This window comes from Natrix helvetica (genome assembly GCF_964273705.1).
Source record: "Natrix helvetica genome assembly, chromosome: 15".
Taxonomy (NCBI): Eukaryota; Metazoa; Chordata; class Lepidosauria; order Squamata; family Natricidae; genus Natrix; species Natrix helvetica.
Window position 1 is genome coordinate 10023780 of NC_138565.1, and position 24100 is coordinate 10047879.

At 52.6% G+C, this 24100-nt stretch overlaps 1 protein-coding gene across 1 annotated transcript; it reads right to left on the reverse strand.

The window, feature by feature from the left end:
- Positions 1-306: 306 nt before the first annotated feature.
- Positions 307-23054, reverse strand: PMPCA (peptidase, mitochondrial processing subunit alpha). Its single transcript, XM_081967063.1, has 13 exons — positions 22879-23054; positions 22557-22753; positions 22350-22429; positions 20125-20207; positions 13922-14016; positions 13428-13528; positions 12166-12429; positions 11338-11430; positions 11134-11252; positions 8953-9043; positions 8681-8743; positions 8457-8601; positions 307-939 (listed from the first exon to the last, which is right to left on the reverse strand). The coding sequence occupies exons 1-13, from the start codon at positions 22923-22925 to the stop codon at positions 770-772; spliced, it is 1548 nt and encodes a 515-aa protein (XP_081823189.1). The 5' UTR covers positions 22926-23054; the 3' UTR covers positions 307-769.
- Positions 23055-24100: the final 1046 nt, after the last annotated feature.

The window sequence follows — 24100 nt, forward strand, 5'->3', positions numbered from 1 at the left end:
GGATCATTAAAGAAAGGATGCAGAAGGAAGGGCAGAATAAACTCTGGTAAAAATTAATTTTTTAAAAATAATTAAACGGAATTGTGAAAATTGCCCTGTAGAGAGCTGGCCATGGTGAATTGGCCTCAGTGAGTTGTGGCCAAGTTGTCCCATTTTTGTCACATGTCTCAATTTATGACAACGTATAACAGAAAATCTGGTTCAAATTGTGGTCCTCAATCGAGGACGACCTCTTGGGGTCAAGAGTAACAGAAAAAAACTCTTTATCGCAACTAAAGACGCAATGTAGACTCTAAACAAATCTCCCCATCTTGAAATTCAGTTTTGTTGCTGCCAATTCAAAATACAATTGCACTCTGATTTACCACTCTTATTGTAAACTTAATTTTGGAAACAAAGGTGAACATTCCAGTGTGCATCACCCTCATTAACTCTCTTCTCCTTATTCTTCGCCATGGATTGCGCCAGGCCTCGGGCTCAGACTTCATTGCCCCTTAATTCAAGACACCGAGGACAGGAGTTTGGAATAGCAAAATAGCCGTCTGATGTGTGGGAGCCGCTCTCTTCGGCCGCCCGGCCTCTCACGCAAGTCTGAGTCTCACAAAATAAGTTATCTTGAGGATGAACAGAATTTGAAACGGCATGTGGAGAATGGCTGTGCCAACCACCCTCCTCCAGTGCCCAGTGTGTGCGCACCAGGCTGCCCAGAAGCATCTGGGGCAAGCGACGGCTCGTCTCAACCCAATGTGTCGGTGGGGCAGCTGCCACTTTAGCGGAAGAGCCGGTATACCCTGGGCAGCCGCCCGTCCTTGCTGGAAAGGGCGCCCTGGATGTGCTCATAACTGGGCAGTTCCCGCAAGTCCCCCAGGGCAGCCACCGTCGGCTTCTTCCGCAGCATCTTCGTTGCCACCCGTTTGATGTCACCGGCGCTCACTTTGCCTGTGCAAAAGGGAAACACCATCAGCACCACTGGCTCCCACATGACAACACGGGCCAAGTGGTCTCCTCAGAATTGGCGGAGAATGGGCCCAGAGACCCAAGAGGAGTGGAGCCAGAGAAAGCCCAAGGGGAGAGGCCGGTGAAATTCCCCAAGGGCGGGAGGGGGGGGGGTAAAAATAGATTAAAATAATAATAATAAGTTTTTAAAAAATCAGATTTTTAAATTTTAAATCTGATTGTTATTTTTATGAAATTTATTTTAAATAAAATGCTTTTGGAGTAAAAATCTATCCAAAGATAGTTTTCTATTTAAGATACATTAATAATTTAGTGGCGCTTAGTGATGTAGCATGAGGAGGCCGTCTATTCTGCATTATTTACATTTTTGGTAAACTCAATCCATGAATCCAAGATGAGATAACATGCACTGCATTGATGCGTTCACACAATATCCCAATAACCATGAGATAAATCACGAAACCAAGTTCAGGAATGTTTCTTCATCCCCTTGTTTTGCAAATCTATGGACAATACAATCTGTATGATTGAAGAGAAATGCATCTGTGCCAGCAGTCTCCAAGTGGGAGGAGGAAGGGCAAGCAGTAGAAATGAAAGTGAAACCTTCTAAGCTGCTTAAAAATATAATATTAAAGATGGGTCTCATTTCAGATCCATCAAGGCAGTGCCTGTTGATGGGCATTCACTCACCTGCTGCCTGCCACGTCCCTCACCTTCTTGTGTCCTGACGGTCGGTGAGTCAACAGGGGCTCAGGGAAGGAGCCATTGTGGGACAGAGACAACAGTTGCTCTTTGAAAACTATCATTTAAATCAAGTTCATATAAATGGAGCGTTGTCTTACCTGAACGGTTTTCTCTGTGCGCTGTGAGGAGAGTCCAAGCATGGGTTAAATTCTGCCTGACTGCCCTGGACTGAATTGAAAGATCTTTAGCCACGCCTCCTCTTCCGCCTCCTCAGATTTTTTCAATGGAGGCGTGGACCTGTAACTCTGTTCACAAGTGGTTCCACTGAGTCTGTCATAAGTTCAAGTCAAATAGATTGCATAAGTCAAATTCGGAAACGAAAGTCGCAAATCCACATCAAGTAAGTCCAAATCAGATACAAATGGAAGCTGTGAGAGAGGCCCTAAGGGTGGGGTTGGACTCTCCTCGCTGCGTACAGAAAACGACCCTTCAGGTAAGCCAATGGTCATTTTCCTGTGCGCTCCTTGGAGAGTCCAAGCATGGGACATTCCCAAGCTAAATGTCACTAGGGCGGGAAGAATGGGATTCGGTGGTCTCTCCAGAGGCATGGATACCCTGAAGGACCCGTCTCCCAAACGCTGCTTCCGCTGACGCAAACTGGTCCAATTTGTAAGATCTAACAAATTGGGATGGTGAGGCCATGCAGCCGCTCTGCAGATCTCTTCTACGGGCGCTTGGGTTGCCCAGGCTGCTGTGGACGCAGCGCTCCTTGTAGAGTGGGCTGTGATTCGGTGTGGTACTTGCTTAGACTGGAGGGCGATGCAAGCATGCAACTATCGTCCAATGGTGGCGGAGGTGACTTTGCGCCCCATGGTAGCAGGTTGAAAGGAAACGAAAAGCGATTCCGATCGCCTGAACGATGCCATGCGCTTTATATACTTGTGAATGGCCCTGCACACATCAAGTTTGTGCCATCTGCGCTCCGTAGGATGTCTTGGGTGAGGACAAAAGTCCGGAAGGATGACTTCCTGGCTCCGATGAAACCAAGTGTTGACCTTCGGAAGGAACAAAGGATCTAACCGGAGGACGATTCTGTCTGGGTAGACAACACACAAGTCCTCCCTGACTGACAAGGCCGCCATCTCCAAGATCCTACGTGCAGAGGTGTTAGCGGTCAGGAATACTGTCTTGAAAGTTAGGTGTTTCAGGACACAAGATCGTAGGGGCTCGAACAGCGGACCTACTAGTGCTCTAAGGACAGTGTTCAACACCCAGGTCAGGTATCTATGGATGACCGGGGGCCGTAGATTGGTGGCTCCCTTCAGGAAACTGCGGACCCTTGGGTGATGTGCCAGGGATAGGTGGCCGTTGGGAGCAAGGACGGTGGACAGTGCTGCCACTTGCATCAGAGCGTGTTAGTAGCTAACCCTTGGTCCAACCCGGCCTGCAAGAAATCCAAAATTTGCGGTATGGAGGCCCAAGCGGGGTTGATCTGCTTAGGTACACATCATTTTGTGAAGGCGGCCCAAGTGGCCTCATAAATTTGTTGATGGTTGACGTGCTATCTGAATGGTTTGGATGACCTGTCCCTTTCTAGGAGGTCCCTCTCAAGTGCCAGATGGCCAATTGTAACCACTGGGGCTCCGGATGTGATAGGGCCCCCTGGCTAAGAGAGACCTCCCCTGGAGGAATCCTCCATGGTTTGGCGATGGAGAGGCTCACAAGGTTGGCAAACCAGGCCTGTCTGGGCAGAACGGTGCAACCAGAAGCACCTCCGCCTGTTCTGTGAGGATCTTGCGGATAACGCTGGGAAGAAGTGGTAATGGCGGAAACGTGTAGAGGAGGCCGGTTGGCCAGCGGCAAAGAATTCCCTCTGATTCCCTCTGCTTTCGGGGACCTGTACCTGGAGAAGAAGCGAGGGAGATGAGTGTCCTCCGGGGTGGCAAATAGGTCGACTGAGGGGCGGCCGAACCTCTGTGTGATCTTGATGAAGAGGTCCGGGTGCAGACGCCACTCTGAATGATCGATTGCGGCTCTGCTCAACCAATCCGCCTGCAGATGTGCTCCGCTCAAAGGGACGATGGGTGTTTTTCCGCCAACTTCCCCAGGTGTTCCACCTCCACCATCAGGGACTTGCCCTGGCAGTTGATGTGTGCCTTGGTGGCCACATTGTCCATTAGCAGCATTATATGTTGACCCTGGATGGTCGTCTGAAAGTGAAGGAGAGCTAGTCTCACCACCTTTAGCTCCAGCCAATTTATGCGGTGCTTGAGATGGCTGTCGGACCACCTGCCTTGGGCGACCTGATTGTCCAGATGTGCCCCCCATCCGAACAGGCTGGCGTCCGTCCTGATGGTCAGGCGATCTGACTCGTGGAAGAGACTGCCCTTGGTCAGTGCAGGAGAGTCCCACCACTGTAGAGAGTGGTGAACCCTGAGAGGAACCGGGATCGGAGTAGGGGAATTGCTGTTCTTGGCCCTTTGGTGGGGCAGAAGGCACCATTGTAGTTGCCGCGAGTGCAGCCTCGCCCACAGTACTATCGAGAGGCAAGAGATTATTTTGCCTAGAAGCTTCGCTTGCAGGACTATGGGTGTGGTCCACTAAGCTTTCACCTGATGTATCAGTTGTCTGAGGCTGAAGATCCGCTCCTGCGACAGGAAGACTTGGCAACTTACAGTGTCTATTATGGCACCGAGATGCAGCCACCTGGTGGTGGGATTGAGGTGGCTTTTGTCCATGTTGACGGAGAACCTGTGGTCTTGCAGGGCTCCCATGGTCACCTTGAGGTCTCGGACCGCTTGCTGGCGGGACGGTGATTGTATGATGATGTTGTCCAGGTATGCTTGAAGTCTCACTGGAAGTGACCTGCCAGAATTTTTAAAAATGTCCTGGGGGCCGATGAGAGGCCGAATGGTAGAGCTCGGTATTGATAATGCGTTCCTGCATAGTAAAATCTCAGGAACCTGCGGTGGGCCTTGCAGATAGGGATGTGGAGGTATGCTTCTCAGAGATCTATTGATGTTAGTAGATCCCTTGGCCTGATGCAGCTCAAGATCGACTGGAGAGACTGCATTTTGAAGCTTTTGTACGCTAGATGGTAATTTAGTCTTTTGAGGTCTAATATCCCCCTCCACCCTCCGGAATTCTTTGGGACACGGAACAGGATCGAGTAAGAACCTGACCCCTCTTGACCAGCTGGTACTGGTTCTATTGCCCTGATCTCCCGAAGGTGCTGGATCTCTTGCTCCATTAGGGACCGTTTGGCTACGGAGGAGGGAGTGGGGCAGTGAATGAAGTGGCGGAGAGGGGGGAAATAAATTCTAGAGTCAGACCCAGGTGGATTGTTTGAAGTACCCACTGGTCTGACGTGGTCTGCTCCCATCAGTCCTGAAATAAGTGCAGACACCCTCTGATGGGAGCCGTCAGCTGGCCGTCACTTATAGCGACGGAAAGGCCTAGAGCCTGATCCACCACTCTAAGGGCTGCTTAGAGAAGGATTGCTGTCTGGCCCTGTCTCGAACGGGTTGACGGTCTTGTGACCGGTCTGGTCCCTGACTGTACGGGCGGTGGTACTGACCGGTGCTAGTGGACGGTTCTGAGGAACGAAAGGACTGCTTTCTAAAATAACCAGAACCTTTGCACTCTGTTCTCTCGGTGGCGGATGGCATAACTTTCTTTTTGTCCTTGTTTTCGACTAGGACAGGGTCCAAGGCCTCCCTGAAAAGCTTCCCTCCTTTAAAGGGGGCAGAGGCCAAATTCCACTTGGACCTCATGTCACCGTTCCAGTGGCGAAGCCACAAGAGCCGCCTGGTGGTGACATTTGAGGCTAGGGCCCTGGAGGCAAACTTGGTGGAGTTGAGGGTGGCATCCGCAGTGTATTCTGCTGCCGCTAAGACCTTATTGAACTCCTGCCTCAATTTGGTGTCACCTGTCGGAAGCTTGGCAGATATCTGTCTGAGCGACAGGAGAGAGGCCCTGGATATAAAGGATGCTGAAGTGGCCGTCTTAATGGCCCAGGCAGCGGCCTGATGAGTCTTGTGACATGCCCTTTCTGACCTCTTGTCCTCCGCCTTCAAGCCCTCTAATAGGTCAGGATGTAAGACTGAGGAGGATGTAAGGCAGGGGTGTCCAAACTTTTTGCGAGGAGGGCCAGATTTGGTGAGGTGAAAATGTGTGGGGCCGATCATTCAGCCTGACATTCTTTGAACCCTTAACATTAAATGCGAATTAACTACCGTATTTTTCGGAGTATAAGACGCACCAAGATTTTGAAGAGGCAAATTAAAAAAAAAAGTTTTTGCACTCTCCCAAAAATGGCCCATTTTTCACGAAAACGGGCCTTTTTTTTAAAGGGCATGAATAGCCTTTAAGAGGCTTCTAGAGTGCTCCTGGGGGCTAGGGGGGGCAAAGTTGAGAAAAAAATGGCCCGTTTTTTGCTCATTTATGCCCTCCACAGCCCCCAGGATCACTCTGAAAACCTCCTAAAGGCTATGCACAGCCATTTTGGTGAAGGGGGCAGAGTTTTGGGAGGCAAAAAATGCTGTATTCAGTGTATAAGATGCACCCAGATTTTTAGCCTCTTTTTTGAGGGGAAAAAGATGCATCTTTATACTTCGAAAAATACGGTATTTTATGAAAGACTAAACAAATAACTCCAGTGGGGAGAAGAGGCTGCGGGCCGCATGAAATTTGAAAAAGGGCCACATTTGGCCCCCGGGACATGCCTGATGTAAGGGCTTGTACCGGAGGATCCACCTGAGGCCATTTTACTGAGTCCTCCAGGGAGGCATCCAAAGTATAAAGTTTTTTATCACTATAGTGCCCAGTTGGACCCACTGTCGCTGCACCACATTCAAAAATAATTTTGGGACTGGCACAATTTCTTGGGGAACAACCGGTTCTTCAAATAACCCCTCACTTGGGTCTGATGGGTCTACTGTGGCCGGATTGGTGGCAGATACTCCCATATGGGTGGCAGTTTTTGCTTTATTCAAGATGGTCTTGAACGAGGCATGTTTGAATAACCCAGTAAAGGCTTGCCTGTGACGGCTCCCTCGTCCCCGGAGAACTCCTGCTCTGGAAGGATTTCCTTATCTACAGCTGAATCCTCACTGTCCAGTGAGGGATGGGGAGATGCAGACCCTGGGTTAGTCTCCGAAGGGGCAGCCCTAGAAGCAGAAGTTTGGACCTGCGGGGCCGCTGGGCACGTTGCTCTGCAATGCCCTGGGATGTGGCCCTGGTTACAACCTCCTGCATTTCAGGGGACAGGGCTGACCCTTGGTCTTCTGCAGGCCGCTTTCGTTTAGCGGATGCTGCGGAGCCAGAGACAAAACTGGAGGAGAGTCCTCTGCTTCCAAGGAACATTGGAACGAATCAGCATTATCTCCCATGGATGGTCTGGGAGAACCAGCCGAAACAGAGGAATCATCTGATGAAAATTCCTGGCCCTCGTCCTCACTATCCGACCTTGATTGACTGGGGCTGGGACCTCAGGCGACCCCCTCCGCATGGACTGGGGAACTAGCCCCCGGCTGTTGCTGGGCCCTCTCAGGTTGCCTTTCCAAAGCTTTTTGGTGCTGGGGCGCCATTTTGTCGAGACCTGGTCCCCTTCCTTCCTCCTGCCTGACTTTGCTTGCTGAGGGTCCCGGGGGCAGCCCTGCTAGCCTGCCTTGTGAGGCTTCTGCTGGTGGAGGGCCCTGAACTACCTTGTCTGCCATTGTGGGTTGTGCAAGGGTAGACTGGGCCCCACTCACCACCTGGAACAAGGTTAGGGATGTGAAGAAGCTGGCAGCTGCTGTGGCAGAGGTCTGCAGGAAGGCAGATGACAAGACCTTGGACGCAATCAGGGGAGTGCTGAATCAGCGCTGGCAGGCGAGAGTCCCTGGCGCGAGTTCAAGTTCTCCCACCACCTGCAGAGTTAATAGCTAGAGGCTGGCCTAATGAAAGGACCAAGAACCTCGCTTGCCACTAATCAGGTCTCAATTAGTGACAGAGAATGACTAACCGCCAGACTGACCGGGCAGAACAAGTCGAGCTGCAGCCTATAATCTCCAACGCACCTCCAACGGTTCCGGAGAAAAAAATGCGGCAATTTTTGGTGCTCAAAATGACCAACGGAGATTTTCCCTGATCCCAAATGGCCACCGCGATGACGAGGCTACTGGAAACGGCGCCAAAAAGTCACAGTCGAGAAGCGATGGCGCGAACGGCTGGGTCCTCGCACCACTGACCGTCGCGCCAAAAGGCTGAGTTGTAGCGCAAGCGGCTGGGCCCCCACACCACTAACTGCTGCGCCAAGATAAAGGGCGATGACACCGGCCCCGAAGAAGCCTTGGACAAGGTTAGAAGGACAAGGTTCCTTCCAGAAATGCAAGCAATAAATAGTCAAACAGACTCTTTGCAGAAAGGAAATGGACGGTTGGAGAGTCCACGTTAAAAGGCAAATATTCATTAATAGCTGGAACCACTTTAAGACGTGTCCACTGGGCTGAACTGAAACACTCTGAGGAGCCAGAAGAGGAGGCTAAAGATCTCTCAATTCAGTCCAGGGCGGTCAGGCAGAATTTAAGCCGTGCTTGGACTCCCCAAGCAGCGCCCAGGAGAACAAGCCTTTTTACTGGTGATTTAAATAGACTTGATTTAAATCAAATCCCACCCTGCACAGGGGGGTTTGGGGCAGCAGAGCAGGGAAGGTGGGCTCACTTCGGAAGCAGACTCAGAAACCAAGCCCCCCCCCTCCCCTTCCCCAAACTTCCCCACCCAAAGAGGGGAGGCTCCATCGAGCTGCGACTGGGGAAGCCGAGCCTGCCACTTACCGATCAAGACGCAGAGCTCCTGGGGCAGCTTCCTCCCTCCCGTGGCCAGGACCTGCCTCCCAACATCCTCAAAAATGACCGGCCGGGACTCCAGGTTCATCATCAGCATGGAACGCAACTGGGTCTTGGCCCGCTCCAGCTCGACCTAGAGGGAGAGAGGCAGAGGGGTTGCTCCAGGCTCTCATCTAAAGCCCCAACGTGAATTCTCCTCCCCAGCCTCTTACCTCTCCCAGCGTCCCAGCCATGAGAACAAATTCCCGGGTAATGATCTCCACCATTTCACGGACCTGCAATCGAGGAGTTGGGCGTGAGACCCCGTTCAAGGCCTCCCCCTTCCTGAAGGGTGGAGAGCTTTGAGGGAGGCCTCTGGGGTGAGGCCAGGCCAGTCAAGGGGGCCCTGGGGACGGCTGCTCCCTCCTTCGCTCGCCTGCTGTCCTGGTAGATGCAGCCCGATCTCCAATTGGCTAAGAGGGATCCATTCTGAGGACCTGCTCACCTGTCTGGGATCTGCGCTGGCGTGAATGCACAGGAGGCCGGTGTCCTCGTAGCTGTGGTGGTAGGAGGTGGCGTTGTACATCCAGTGGTGCCTGGGAGAGAGGGAGCGAGCAGCAGAGAAGGGGACAGGGGTGAATATTGGCAGACTTGCACAGGGCTCCCTAAGAGCCTCTCGCAACTCTCCTCAAGAGTCTGACCACATATCCCATCAGCCCCAGCCACCGGCTGGCCCAGGGAAGGCCAAGGTAACAGCCACAGTCAGATTCCTGAAGGATTCTGCCAAACTCACACATACATTCATTCATCCGGTTCACTCAGGCTACAACTATTGTGAGAACACAGAAAAGAACACTCCACATGTCCAGGGGGGCTGGAGGGGGCTACGTGGAAGAACCCCCCCATGTTCCTCTCGTTGCAGGACAAAATCAGCGGTTATGGGGGAGGGCCGCCTGTCAGCCCCGGAGGCCATCTTTCCCTTTGGGCCTTCAGGGCTGTGGGAAACTGGGAGGAGGGATTTCATGGAGTGGTAGAGACAGCCAGCCATAACAACGTTCTTTTCTCTGGGAGTCAAGGACGGGATTCAGCCTGTGCCTGGAAGGACGTGACTAGGAGGGGTCTCCAGCTGGGACGGTGGATTGATTGGACCATGTGATGGACGTTTGGGTGCATGTGCATCACATGGTCCCCAGTTGCCTTCCTGGAGATGGTCAAGAAAAGGGCTGGTCAGTCACCACAAAGAAGAGAGAGAGCTGGACCCAGGGGCACATCAGGAGTCAGGCCTGGTGTGGGATGGAAACCACGCAGGTCATCCTCATCAATGGACTGAGCCTGGAGGGTGGCCGTGTGGCTATCTTGGTGGCCTTCCAGACTTGTGACTCCAGGGTCCTCCTGGACTGCTGCGGAGGCCGGAAAGAGGGGCATCCCTGTATGGTGGCTCTCCTTCTCCTGGAGTGGATGGTACCCTTGGCGGCTGCATGGAGAAGGTTCCACTCGCCTGGGGTGCCAGTAGGGGTCCCTCAGGGCTCAGCCCCCTCCCCCCACTGGAGCTTAATGTCTACGAGAGAAAGACTGCCCCACTGGTACGGGATGGTGACTGGTGGCCCCCATCTATCGATCCCCACCCTGGGCAGAATGGGAAATTTGGAGAGTCCTGGGAAGCTGGAGTGGGGCCAGCAATGAACACAACCCGCATATTGTCCAGGCAATCGGGGACGCTGAGTGAGACACTTTGCAAGGCGAGAGGGAGACTTTGGCCCCAGGGAGTTTGCCTGGCTTAGGGGACACTCTCAGGAGCCCCCAACTGAACAGACCTCCTGCTCTTTGCTGCTTCAGTATCAATCGTAGTAGTGACGGAGTGTCGGGAGCAGAGAGGATGGCCTTGAGGGAGGAGGACCTGTTACCAAAGCGACAAACAGATCAACGTGGCCGAAGCTCACACCGGGAACGAGGTTGGCAAAAATGCTTATGGCAGCCACCCCAATCCACATGAAGGGGGAGGGTGGGAGGCACAGCCAGGCTTGCAAGATTATGCGCCTATAATAAACACTGGAGTAAAAGTAGTTTTAGGCCTATGTGGTGCCTGTCTCGTCACCTGGTTGACTTTGTCGGGCTCAACTACAGGCCGGGTTCACGTACTGTGAAAAGCCAAAGGGCTTTGCTTGGTTTAGGCTTAGTCTGTTGCCTGTTTGTAGCACTTTAGACTTATACGCCACTTCACAGTCCTTTCCAGCCCTGTCTAAGCGGTTTACGGAGTCAGCCTCTTGCCCCCAACAATCTGGGGTCCTTATTTCACTGCCCACGGACGGCTGAGTCAGCCTTGAGCTGGTGACGTTCGAACTGGCAAACTGCAGTCAGCTGGCAGCCTGCAGTTCTGCCCTCTAACCACTACGCCACTGTGGCTCTTGCAAAGCCATCATTGCTGGATTAGAAAGACCCTGGAGCTCTAACACTGCTGCGTTAGCCAACACACGCGGCCCAACGCACACACGACGAAAGCTAATTAGGCTGTAGCACAATGTCTAAACTGGCTACACATTTTTACTCCTTCCTCTCTTCGGACACTCCTCCCCAAACCGAAAGTCCCACGCAGCCCCGTGACCCTGCCCTTCTCTCTCCCCCTCCCTCCCCGCCTTGTCTTGTCTCTGCTCTTGGCTCTTCCCTTCCGAGAAGCCGAGGGACGTACCGGTTGAGGACGTTGAGGTAGAGCCTGGTGAACATCCCTTTGCCGGGGCCTCCAGCAGAGAAAGAGCCACCGCCCCCCATCATCATGTTCAGGACGGCAAAGGGGATGAAGTCTTCCTCCTGGACCAGGGAAGCCAAACCAGGGGGTCACGCGGGAACGTCCAAGCAAAAGGGCCGCCACGGCCAGAAGGGGAGGGAGGCTTACCAGAAACGAGCAGCTTTCCAGTCCAATCATGATGTGGGCCAACTCTGGGATGGGGGTGGGCCCTAAACTCACGTCCGACATGTCCTTCTCCAGCTGCGGAAAGAGGGGGGAGATTCCCTGGAATTTGGCTTTTGTGAGGCTAGCTGGCAATTGGCTGTAGAGCAGGGGTCGCCAACTTTAAGCCCTGGCGGACTTCAACTCCCAGAATTCCCCAGACAGCTTTGCTTTGCTGGCCGTGGAATTCTGGGAGTTGAAGTCCGCCAGGGCTTAAAAGTTGCCACGGTTGGAGACCTCTTTTCACCTTCAACTCTGCTTTTGACGGCTTTTGATCCTTGGACTGCCTTGCGATGATTTTGAGAGTCGTGACTGGCTCTTCACGTTCACCTTGGAAGAGGCACGGAATCTACCTTGACTTACGACTGCAATGGAGGCTGCCCATTAGGGTCACAGGTTGGGATGGCCATTAAGTGAGGCTTCCATGTGACTGCTTCACTCAACAAGTGGCCCAAGACCTCCCAATTCTAAGAGAGACGATCTCTTCCTTACCCTTTGAATTGCAATTTAATATTGTGCCTCCAGTGGTTAATTTTTATACTTTTGACTCCTTAACCTCGGTACGATGGCCGATCCAACTGCAAACATGCTATTAGCACCACTGCATCCGTTTAAACCCCATTTTAAATCATGGCAAATCACTTTACAAAACCCAAGAGAGGCTTTGCTTCCCAATGTGCCAATAGTGAGTCCTGGCCCTGAACTGCAGGTTAGTTTTTCTGTTCCTTCTGCAGCCCCCGGCAAGAAAAGCAGAGGCTGCCTCCCCTTCCTCACCTTCAGGATCCCTCCGGTGTACTGGGCAACTGACTTATCCACATCCTTGGCTTCCCCACTTCCCCACGCTGGAACAGCTCCCAGGAAGTACTTGCGAGCACAGTCCACAAGCTGCTGGTGTTCAATCCCCACGCCAGCCAACACCATCCTGTCGGGGGTGTAGTAATTCCTCAGGTACGAGTGGAGGACCGACCTGTCAATTTTCTCAATGTTGCCTGCGGGACAGAACCTGTTCAATCCCACAGTGTTTTCCCAGTAGGCTGCCTGTGGGAGATCGGGAGAAACACAACGATTCTCAGAAGAAAACCCCAAGGCAATGACAACACACTTGCAACCTCCCTTCCTTGCTTTGGGATTACGTGCACCAAGACACGGGAAGAGCGTTTGCTGCGTTGATAAAAATACAGCTCTAGTGAGCATAAGGGAGCAATTACCTGAGAAAGTAGCCACCTCTCCTCAAGGCTCTCCTAAGCATTATGCAATGGTTTCCTCTTTCATTGTGTGATCAACCTGGATTTGAACCCAGGTCTCCCTGATCCATGGCCTGAGCTACTGAGAACCTCTTGCTTCCCAGCTCTCTGAAGGAATCTGCCTCTGCCCCCAAAGTCAGGGCCTGCAAGCAGTTGTGTGTGAAGCACTTTGGACCCCAAAAGGGGCTTTGCAGTAGAGATGGGGGCACAGGCAGAGGAGGAGGAGGTACCTCCTTAAAGACGGTGCGTCACATGGTGGGCTGAACAATCCCAGCAGAATAGAGATTTCAGTTAAGGAAAAATCAAAAGTCTCCCACACCCTTCTGAAGCACAATATCACACCCTGTCAGTTGGAAGGAAAGATGCAGCTTTTGTGTGTGTGTGTGTGGGGGGGATTCATACAATGCCCCATTTTGACTCTGCATTCCCCAAAGCTGCATCCCTTGGACTGAATATTTCCTTTCACTTCCCAGATTGCAGGCGGGAACCCAGTGCATTAGCAAAACAAGGTGTATTTTTTAAATCCTATTGTGCCCCACCTCACTTAATGGACCCCCATTGCTTATCATAAAAAAGACAAACTTGTGTTTCGTCTGAAAACTACTTCATCCACCGCTGAAAGGGCATTTTCAACAACAGCCAGGAAGCCCCCAGGGGCCCCTCCAATTCCTTAGGGGTTGCCTTCCTTGGCATACTGATAACCGCGTCCTTCCCCTCAAGCCAGGAGGTTAGGAGGAGGCCACTGAAGGGCTCAGGGGCTTCATGGGGGTGAAGAATGCCAGAGGGCCTTACTGCGTGGATCATCTCGGTCAGCAACGGCTCCGGATCGGGTCTCATGTTCAGGTCCTGCAGCTCAAAGCGGACGGCCATCTGGGTCATCTCGATTTCCTCATCTGCCAAGAGAAGCCAAGTCTTTGGATCCAGGACGAATCTCCTCCCAGGGGACCATGGCACAAAACCCCTGGAAGGGGAGGGGAATTGCTCCCAATTTTCAGCCACAGAATCCACCTGTCTTTCTTCCCAGCTGATAAATTTGATCGGGCACACCCACCTACGCCCTTCCCACCATCTTGGTCTCTCCCCAATCCTGTCCTCCCAAATTATGCCCCTGCACCACGCTGGCAGAAATCACTGACACCTCTACGGCAACGCCATTTGCAAAATCCTGCCTTGGGCTCTTGCTCCTTTTTTTGCATGCGCAGAAGACTCCCTAACGATCTCACCCGGCAATGTACTTTTTTAAAACTATTATTATTATTATTATTATTTATTTACTAGAAGATTACCTGACAGTCTGGGTTGGAGAACCACATCAGCCAACAGACTGACCATGGCATCAAGGCCCCTGCTATCTGCAGAAACAGCATACATTGTGGTGTCCCTGAAAGAAGAGCGAAATTGGTTTCGTGCTCTACCCAGGTGTCAGGCTCTTCACCTGGGGCACAAAGACCCTGCAACAAAGAACCTTAAAACTCTCGGGTGGAAAACAGCCCACTGCATCACTCAAACCAAACTCAAAACTCCCACTAGCCTCCCTGCGAAGGGTGGAGGGGATCCCATAATAAAACGGCCGCTGACTTACATGAACGGTCCTTCTATCTGCGCTGCGAGGGGAATCCAAGCATGGGTTAACTTTGTCCATTAGCCTAGAGACTGAGTTATGTAATTGTTGACCACGCCTCCTCTGACTGGAGGGGTCAGTTTTGTACGAAGGCTCAGACGTTCCAAGAGAAGCCATGAAGACATATAAACGGTAAGTAGGTAAGTAGACGCTTTGTGTGCGTGTGTGTGTACGATCATGAAGTCAATGTCAATGCCCGGACCAGCCGAAGCCGAGGGCGGGTTTGGATTCCCCTCGCAGTGCACATAGAAGGACCGTTCAGGTAAGTCAACAGTCGTTCTCCTGTGCGCTACTTGGGGAATCCAAGCATGGGGCATGCCAAAGCAATGAGTCTTAAGGGTGGGACGCCGGCTGGTCAAGGGCCGTGGATGCAACAACCCTCTGTAAGACGCGCCGCCCAAAGGAGGCCTCCGCCGAAGTGTATTTGTCCACTTTGTAATGGCGGATGAAGAGTGATGGAGATGACCAGGTCGTCGCTCTACAAATGTCCTCCACCGAAGCCTGAGTTGGAATGGGGAGTGATGCGCCTGGGCGGTGGTCGAGATTGGGATTCGTAAACGAGGGCAATGCACGCTTTCAGCCAGCGTCCAATGGTGTGTGAAGACACCTTCTGCCCCACGGATGACGGTTGAAAGGACACAAAGAGTGCCTCTGATCTCCTGAATGCCGCCGTGTGCTTCACATAGCGGCGGAGTACTCTGCGAACATCGAGATGATGCCACTTCCGTTCCAGGGGATGCGATGGATTGGGGCAAAAGTTCGGAAGGATGAGTTCTTGAGCCCTGTGGAACAGGGAGTTAACTTTCGGCAGGAATGCCGGGTCCAATCGCAAGATGACCCTGTCGGGATGAAATATACAGAGGTCTTCGGGAAATGAACGTGCGGCCAGTTCCGAGACCCTTCGAGCAGATGTAATCGCCACCAAAAAGATGGTTTTGAGGGTCAACAATCTAAGTCCAATGGTACGAATGGGCTCGAAGGGTTCTGAAAGCCGCGAGTACGAGGGGCAAATCCCAGGTAGGGTAGCGGTGGACTACCAGTGGTTTGAGGTTAGAGGCGCCTTTGAGAAAGGAGCAGATCCTCGGATGGCGAGCGAGGGAATGTCCATGGGTGCCTCCTATCACCGTAGATAACGCCGCAATCTGCCTACATAGGGTGCTGGGCGTTAGTCCCTTATCCAGACCCGATTGCAAGAAGTCCAAGACCTGTGGCGTGGAAGACTTGAGTGGGTCCACAGATACTGTCCGACACCATCGACAGAAAGCCTGCCAGGTGGCCTCATAAATGCGGGTCGTGGACGGGTGGCGAGCTGCCTGTATAGTGGCGGTGACTTTGTCCGAGAAGTGCTAATGCCTCAGGATCGTCCTTTCACGTGCCACACGGCTAATTGTAGCGGCTGGGGGTTCGGGTTGGTGAGCACCCCCTGCATGAGGGCTATCCGGTCGTCTGGTATTCTCCACAGCCGGGAGATCGAGAGATGGACCAGGTCGGCGTACCATGGGCGTCTGGGCCACATTGGCGCTATCAGGAGAACTTCCGCCTTCTCCAACAGAATCTTTTGTATGACTAGCGGTACGAGCGGGAGAGGCGGGAAGGCGTATAAGAGGCCTTCTGGCCAGGGGCTGAACAGGGCGTCAGTGCCTTCTGCTCCCGGAACGTAGTACCTGGTGAAGAATCTGTCCAGGTGCGTATTGTGTGGTTGAGCAAAGAGATCCACCTGGGGTCGACCGAACCGGTGTGCTAGTTCCTGGAACAGAGTCGGGTGGAACTGCCACTCCGTCTGGTCCACTGTGGTTCTGCTCAGCCAGTCCGCCTGCACATTGGCTGTGCCCGAAATGTGCTCCGCCCGTAGTGATAGTAGGTTGGTCTCCGCCCAATGGTGGAGACGTTCCGCTTCCAGCATCAAGGCCCGGGACCTGGTGCCTCCCTGGCGGTTGACGTGTGCCTTGGAGGCTACATTGTCCGTGAGAACCAACACGTGGTTGGCTGTCACCAGATCCCGAAAGTCCCGGAGGGCTAGGCAGATCGCCCGGAACTCCAGCCAGTTGATGCTGTTTTGCAACTCCTGGGCGCTCCAGCAACCTTGTGCTGCTGGGGAGCTCATGTCCAAGGCATGAGCTCCCCAACCGAATAGGCTCGTGTCTGTTGTTACTACAACGTGTTCCGGCTCTTTGAATAGGCACCCTTTGAGAATCTTGGAGGAGGTCCACCATCAGAGCGAACGCAGCACCTTGGGAGGCAACCGGACCTTGGTCCGCGAGTGGCTGGTGTGAGCCCTCTGAAATGGGAGCAGAAACCACTGGAGGGGACGTGCGTGAAACCTCGACCACGGGACAACGTCTATGCATGAGATCATCTTCCCCAACAGTCGGGAGAGGACTGCGAGGGGAAGAGATCACTGAGTTTGCACCTGACTCACCAGGGTCTGCAGGCTCTGTCGTCTTTCCTGGGAGAGCGACACTACGCATTGTTCGGAATCGATGACTGTCCCGAGATGGAGGAGAGACGTGCTTGGGTGCAAGTGGCTCTTCGGGAGATTCAAGACGAAGCCGTGGAGCTGTAGTGCTTCACTTGTGGTCCGCAAATCCTGTCTCGCCATATCCGGGGAAGACGACAGGATCAAGATGTCGTCTAAATAACAGTTGACCCTTATCGGGATAGACCTGAGGGAGGCCATAACCACTGCCAGCAGCTTGGTGAAGGTCTGCGGAGCCGATGAAAGGCCGAATGGCAGGGCGCGGTATTGGAAGTGGCGTCCCGCAAACTGGAACTGCAGGAACCTTCGGTGCGATGGGTGTATTGACGCTCAAGTGTCTTGAGTGACTGCCTTTTGAACCTCTGATATCTCAAGTAGAGGTTGAGCCGTTTCAAATCTAGGATGGCCCCCATCCTCCTGAGTTTTTGGGGACCAGGAAAAGGATCGAGTAGAAGCCTAGCCTTTCCTGTCCTTGGGGCACTTGTTGCATGTATAGAAATCAGATGGTCGATTTCGGAATCCATCAGGTGTCTCTTTACCTGGCATCTTGGTACAGGACACCTGATGAAGCACCTCGGGGGAACAGCGAGGAATTACAGTGTGAGGCCCAGCCTCACCGTCTGGAGTGCCCACGCATCCGAGGTGGTTTCTGCCAATTGGGGGGCGAACGATGTGAGATGCCCGCCAATGGGACCCCCCTTGTGAGAGTCACCGGAACCTCCGAAAGGACCAGTTGCTGTTCCCACGAAATGGCCGCCGGGCTTGTTGTTGTTGGCCCTGTTGTCGGCCCCTGTCCCTGTTACCTGGACGGTCCAGATTCCTGTCCTGTGTGTGGAAAAACGATCTGGAGTAGGGAGGAACATATGGGGCAGTGTTGTAGCCGGAGTCCCCCGCCCGAAAGGATTGCCTTCGGTGGAATGGTTGCTGTCTCCTGTCCCCGCGCCTAGTGGTTGAAGGGAGTACCTTGCGTTTATCCCTATTCTCAATTAGAATAGGTTCCAACGCAGCCCCAAACAGAGCCCCCCCCCCCCTGAAGGGGGTAGAGGCAAGGTGCCATTTGGAGCGGAGATCAGCTTGCCAGTGGCGAAGCCAGAGGAGCCAGCGGGATGCCACGTTGGACGCGACTGCACGAGACGCGAACTTGGCCACGTTAAGAGTAGCATCTGGAGAAAACTCCAGTGCTGCCCCCAGTTTGTTTACATTCTGGTGTAGTCGCAGATCTTCAGGTGGAATCCTAGACAGCATCTGCTCCAACCAAACCCAGGAGGTTCTGTTGATGAAAGATGCAGCTGTGGCAGCGCATAACGCCCAGGCAGCCGCCTGGTGCGTTTTGCGTATGACCATTTCGGCCTTGCGGTCCTCGGCTTTGAGGCCCTTGGAAATCTCAGAAGGTATCAATGCCGGAGAGGCGAGAGCCGCTACTGTGGGATCCACAATAAGGAACTGGAGGAGTTCGTCCAATTCAGGTGTGGAAGCGTAGAGCTTCCTGTCACCATTACTAGGGGGGGGGACAGCTGTTGGTTGGGACCACTGTTTCTGGACCACGTCCAGAACAGCTTAGGAACAGGCATCACCTCCTGCTCCTGCACCTGTTCCGCGAAAAAGCGGTCAGTGGAATCAAGGCCCACAGCCGTGCTAGCTACCCCCAATCTTTGTAGTTGCCTTTGCTTTGTATAAAACCGATTTAAATAAGACAGGTCGGAATAAACCAGAAAAGGCCTGGGTATCTTGGCCTGGACCATCGTCATCTGAGAGTTCTAGGGGCTGCTACGTCCTCCTCCTCACCAAGAATGGAGCCCTGACAGAGGGTGGAGGTGAAGGAGGGTCAGCCTGAGAGGTAGACAGGTCTCTGGCGATGGTAGCAGGGACAGGGCGCCGGGCCCTGCGCTGCAGTTCCGCATTCACCCCCTGGGAGATAGCAGCAGAAATCATGCTAATGAAGTTCTGGGGGTAGGCTAAAATTGGACCCATCTCTGGGCCTGAGGCCAGCGGCCGTAGGGATGAACGTGGCCGCGGGCTCCAATTGCGGGGAGGCTTGGCTCATGGTTGGGCCCACTGCAGAGAGATCTGGGGTAGATCAGGGGCCCAAGCCCGTTTCAACCGAACCCCTACCCAGTGGTGTGGGGAGATCGGGGGACCAGCCCTGGACTCCCAGTAGAGGAATCGAGGGGGCAGGAGAATGGTGCTTGGCCACTAACCTAGGAGGTGACCTAGGGGTAGGCCCAGCCGCCGAGGCTGATGGCTTGGCCTTCTCCTTGTGCTTGGCAGCTGTCTGGGGCTACAGATGAAGCACATGATTTGTGTTTTGAGGCCTTAGTGGTTGATCTACTGGCCCCGGGGTGTCAGATAAGGGCGGGAGGGAACTGGGAGTTCCATCGCTGCCCCCGGAATTGGAAAGATCGGCGATAATAATCTATACGAAATTGAAAGGCTCAAGCTCACTTGGAATCAGGGTAAATCGCTGATAATTGCAAGCCGAATTTACTGTGCTAATCGCTGGCGGCGAACTGACCTCTGCAGCTCAATGAGTCACTCTGGTCACAATGGCGATTGAGCGCGCAATGGCAGGCTCCACCCTTCCCCCAGACAATTAGGCGCGAAAGCAGTAACGGCCAAAATGGCCAGCGCAAACAGCCGTTTCGGCGCAAAATTCAAATGACAGAAAAAATAATGGCCGCCGTTCCATGCCTGTCTGGAGGGAAGGATTTTAAGCCGCCGGCAGCTGAAAAGGCTCGGCAGCCTCGCCCCAGCGCTAGGTGGAATCGCCTCTCGCAACGGCCGCTGACTGGCAGGCTGCAATTCCCCCCTCCCCAGCGGCGGAGAAGCAATCAGGAAAACAAGCGGGGAAGTGCTATCGGCGGATCGTCACAGCCCACGCCGACACGAGAGCGGCGAACCGACTCTCACTATGGCCACATATCAGGAAAGAGGGCGGCGAACCGACCCTCAGCTGATTACACCCGCTCCAGCGCCTCGCTAGCAATTAGTCTGGCGCACGTTCCAACGGCCGCTAGAACCGCGAGGAACCAGATAACAACTTCTGAAAACACAAGCCGATTGCAGAGAAGCAATTCCAGTCCAAAAATAAGAAATCCAAGTCAAATGGTAAGTTTGTCTATTATCCTAAAGGAGAAAAGATTTTTGTGTCTCTTTAGGCTGGACTGAGTTAAAAAACTGGAGCCTTCCGATCAGAGGAGGCGTGGTCAACAATTACATAACTCAGTCTCTAGGCTAATGGACAAAGTTAACCCATGCTTGGATTCCCCCAAGCAGCGCACAGGAGAAGGAGAGGGGGGGGGGAAGTATGTGACATGTAACAGGGCTATGCTCAAAAGCCACATCGCTTGGCAGGGATTTGTCAAAGCACAAAGGACGCCCAACAGGAAACAGACCTTGACACCTGGCAGTCACAAATTCCTCCATGCTTCTCCAACATGAGGAGGATGTCATCCTTGCTGCTAAACTGAGCCGTAGACTAAAAAGAAAAAAGAGGGAAACAAAGCAAGAGAGTTCATTTTTTAGGGAACATTCAAGTCAAGGCAAAATAAAATTCAACTAATTTAGGTAACATGCAATAACCGTTTTCCCTGGGATGTAATATTAGAGGTTTTTGCTGGCAGCTTTTGGAGAATTGCAGCAATGGGCAGCAGCAGCCAAAAAAAGCGAATACAATCCTGGGTTGTATAAACAGAGGCATAAAATCAAGATCAGGTGAAGTATTAGTGCTGCTTTATCAAACCCGAATAAGGCCACATGTGGAATACTGCAGCCAATTGTGATCATACTGCAAAAAAGAAGTTAAGAGTTTTGAAAAAGTTCAGAGAAGAGCAACTACGTTGACTAAAACATATGAAGAATGGCTGCAGGATTTGGGTTTGGCTAGTCTAGAGAAAAGAAGGACTAGGGGGGATATGATAGCTGTCTTCCAGTGTTCGAGGGTCCGCCATAAAGAGGAGGGGGGGGTCAACTTATTTCCCAAAGCACCAGAAGGCAGGATAAGAAACGGATGGAAAGGAATCGAGGAGAGAAGCAACCTGGAATTAAGAAGGAATTTCCTGACAGTGAGGACAATTAACCAGTGGAACAGCTGGCCACCAGAGGTTGTGAGCGCTGCATCCCTGAAGGTTTTTAAGAAGAGACTGGGCAGCAGTTTGGCTGAGATGGTATAGGTTCTCCTGCTTGATCAAGGGGCTGGACTAGAAGACCTCCAAGGCCCCTTTCAGCTCTATTGTATTCTTAATTCTTATTCTATTCTAACCAAGGAGAGAAGCAAGCTGGAATTATGGAGGAACTTCCTAACAGGACAAATAAACAGTGGAACAGAAGTTGCCTCCAGAAGTTGAGACTGGATAGCCACCCATCTGAAATGGGATACAGGTTCTCCTGCTTGAGCAGGGGGCTGGACTAGAAGACCTCCAAAGTCCCTTGCAGCTCTATTCTATTCTAAAATTCAAATGGGGAAGGGAGGATGAGGAGCCAACAGAGTAGGTTGGCCAGGTAGCTGTGCGGAGGGTTTTTAGCTTCCTTTTTGTAAGAACAATAGGTTCTGCCAATACGTTTTTCTGGGTCCCAATGGGCTGGCATGCAGTCCAGAGGCGAACATGGCTCTGTTTTCCTTACAAGGTTACTTGTCCCAAACAGGCTGACACTACGGTTGCCCATTGTTGCAGCAGCCTTTAACATGTCCCAGTGGGCTGGCACACAGTCCAGAGGGGAACACGGCTCCACTCTTTTACAGAGGTTCTTTCTGAGGGGATTTTTCTGACTCAAGCTGGAGGCCTGCTGACCCTCAAAGGGGTTCAGCTGTATGGGAAGCCAGATGTGGCTACCTTGAAGGAAAACGGAGCCTCCAAGTTCCATCACGTTGGGCGCCAAATGTAAGGTTTGAGAATGCGTTGAGACCCAAAGAAGTTTGAGAATACATCCAAGTCACAATGAGCCAAACACGAGACTTAAACGGAGGCTTGAATAACAATCAGCATTTAATCTTTGATCAAAGCTTAAAGACGTGATGGTCAGTTGTTCCCAACATACCCCAAGGGCATGTAGGGAAGAACTGCCCTTGAGAGAAGGTGTGGCTGGAGGCATCATAGAATAACATCCTGGCTTTACAATACTCCTCACTAGCCTTATCAGCATTATCGCTTACCTCTGTTCCCAGGATCGGCCATTTGGCCCCCTGTTGTGAAGGGCACAGATCAAAAGTGAGAGGCAGAAGGGGGAACGTATCAAAGGTGTCAGTTCTGCAGCTCTTTACAGCTCCATTCCGGGATAAAGAGTTCAAATGGCAAGGATCTGACACGTTTTGACATTTGCCAGATATTCTACAGGTCCCCATAACAAGAACAAAAGGCACTTACAGCATGCAAGCTTATAGTTACAAACCCAAGGCGTAATATGTGTTATATGTATTGTGTGTGTGTGTACGTACACACACATGTACGTATGTGTTATAGAAAACCAAGACGTTTGTATCTATATTCCCTTTCACCATTCCTACCAATTCTTCCCATTCTTCTCCTCCTTCAGGCCGAGGGCAGAGAGGAGGAAGGCCCAGGAAAGGGGGTCTCGATTAACGCCACTCCCCCGGCCGTTTCCCTTCCTCCCAGCCGCTTACCGAGAAGGCCAACTTCTCCAGAAAGTGCGAGATCCCGCCGGGGAACTTGGCTTCGTACCTGGAGCCGGAGTTGATCAGCACTGGTGCCGGGGCAGAGAAGGGGCGAGGAGGAAGAGGAGAAGGAAGGTAAGCCGCGGGCCCCGGAGTCGCTTCGGCCGCCCACGCGATCCCCTCGCCGCCGCCGCCGCCCCCCCGGCGCCCCCTTACCGCCCAGGGTGCAGAACTGGCCGAACCTCTTCTGGGAGGCCACGCGCAGCCCGCCCTCCAAGACGCTGACCTCCGTCTCGAAGCCCTCCGGCCCGTCCAGCCCGGCGAAGGCCGGCTTGGGCAGCCCCGGCAGAGGGGCCGTCAGCGGGGTGCCCGGGTAGCCGCCCCCGCTGCTGAAACGCCGCGACCCGGCCAGCCTGGAAGGGGAGAAGAAGGAGGAGGAGGAGGAGGATGAGAGACCCTCGGGATGGTTAACGGGCCTCACCCAGAAAAGCCCACCCCTTTCCGCCGGAGGACACGAAACTCGTGGCCGAGGCCTCACCTCCGCGCCGGGCCCAAAAGGCCCCTCCGCACCGCGCTGGCCGCCATCTCTCTCTCTCTCTCTCTCTCTCTTGTCTAAGGAGGAGGAGGACGCCGATTGGTCGCTCGGGTGACGGCGCCGGCGATGGGCGTCAGAGTCCCGCCCCCTCCACTTCCGGAATAGGGACGGCGACGGAAGGAGTTTTAGGATTCGGCGACGGAAGTGCCCGCAGGCGCAGTTTAACCGCGGGGCATGCTGGGAAGCGCGGGAGGCGGGAGAGAGGGAGGGGGGAGTGAGGGAGACTGGGGAGGCCCGGAAAGAAACAAACCATGGTTAACGCCACAGACCATCATTTGATAGAGCAGCCATGAATGGCTTGGAAATAGGAGTTTATGAATCAATATTTGCTTTTATTATGAATTGCTTATGTTACCATATAATTGTTACTGATTAAAACAATATTTGCTGTTTGCTTCTGATATAATATACTGCTAGAAATCATTTATTAGGAATTAAGCTTCGTTATTGGCTTCTGCTTATATTATTGTATACTGTCAGAAATTAATTGCTTTCCAGCCCAGCAAATTGGAACCTTAATACTGGATGGCATTACTGCAAATGTTACCTCACTTCTATTCTTGGCTTCAAAGCTAGGCACATTCTTGAAAACATGGAAGAAATTGTTACATGGGAACATCAGGCCCCATAGATAAAGGAACCCAAACTAGGGAGTTTTCCTGGCTCATAAATCCTTAAAGCAATTCTGCCAAAAAAAACAACTTGGCAAAGGGAGACTGCCACCCCCTACACAAGACTATAGGAATACTCTACAGATAAGGGAGACAGAGACAGGAGCTTGAACAAAAGAACGCTTTAAAGTTCACGTTGGTAATGAATCTTTGTCTCTGATTGGATAAACTTTGTTTCTAGCTGCCTAATATATATATATATAATACCCTGAGCCCCTCTTGCAGAGGGTAACTATTCCTTACATGCATTTGTCTGTATGTTTTGGAAATAGCTTTGTCACCCAGCTTTTGCTATGGCCATAAATAAAAGCTGATATTTTTTGCAAGCCTCGTCTGGAGTCTCACTCTCTTGGGCATCTCAGTGGCTAGGGGAAACTGCTGGAATCTTACATAATAGTAAACCCCGTGTTGGAAGCCCCGTTCCCCCCGCCAGAGAATAAAATATTTGGGGGAATATTATAAAGAGGGAGAATATTATATTTCCCCAAAGGAGA

What these genes read in the sequence shown, in the direction of transcription:
- PMPCA (XM_081967063.1), bottom strand. Translation starts at nt 22,925, where the DNA reads ATGGCGGCCAGCGCGGTGCGGAGGGGCCTTTTGGGCCCGGCGCGGAG. An exon ending in TCTCCAACCCAGACTGTCAG is followed by an intron (nt 13,529 to 13,921) that starts GTAATCTTCTAG and finishes TTCTCTTGGCAG; the next exon opens with ATGAGGAAATCGAGATGACC. An exon ending in TGACCGAGATGATCCACGCA is followed by an intron (nt 12,430 to 13,427) that starts GTAAGGCCCTCT and finishes GATCTCCCACAG; the next exon opens with GCAGCCTACTGGGAAAACAC.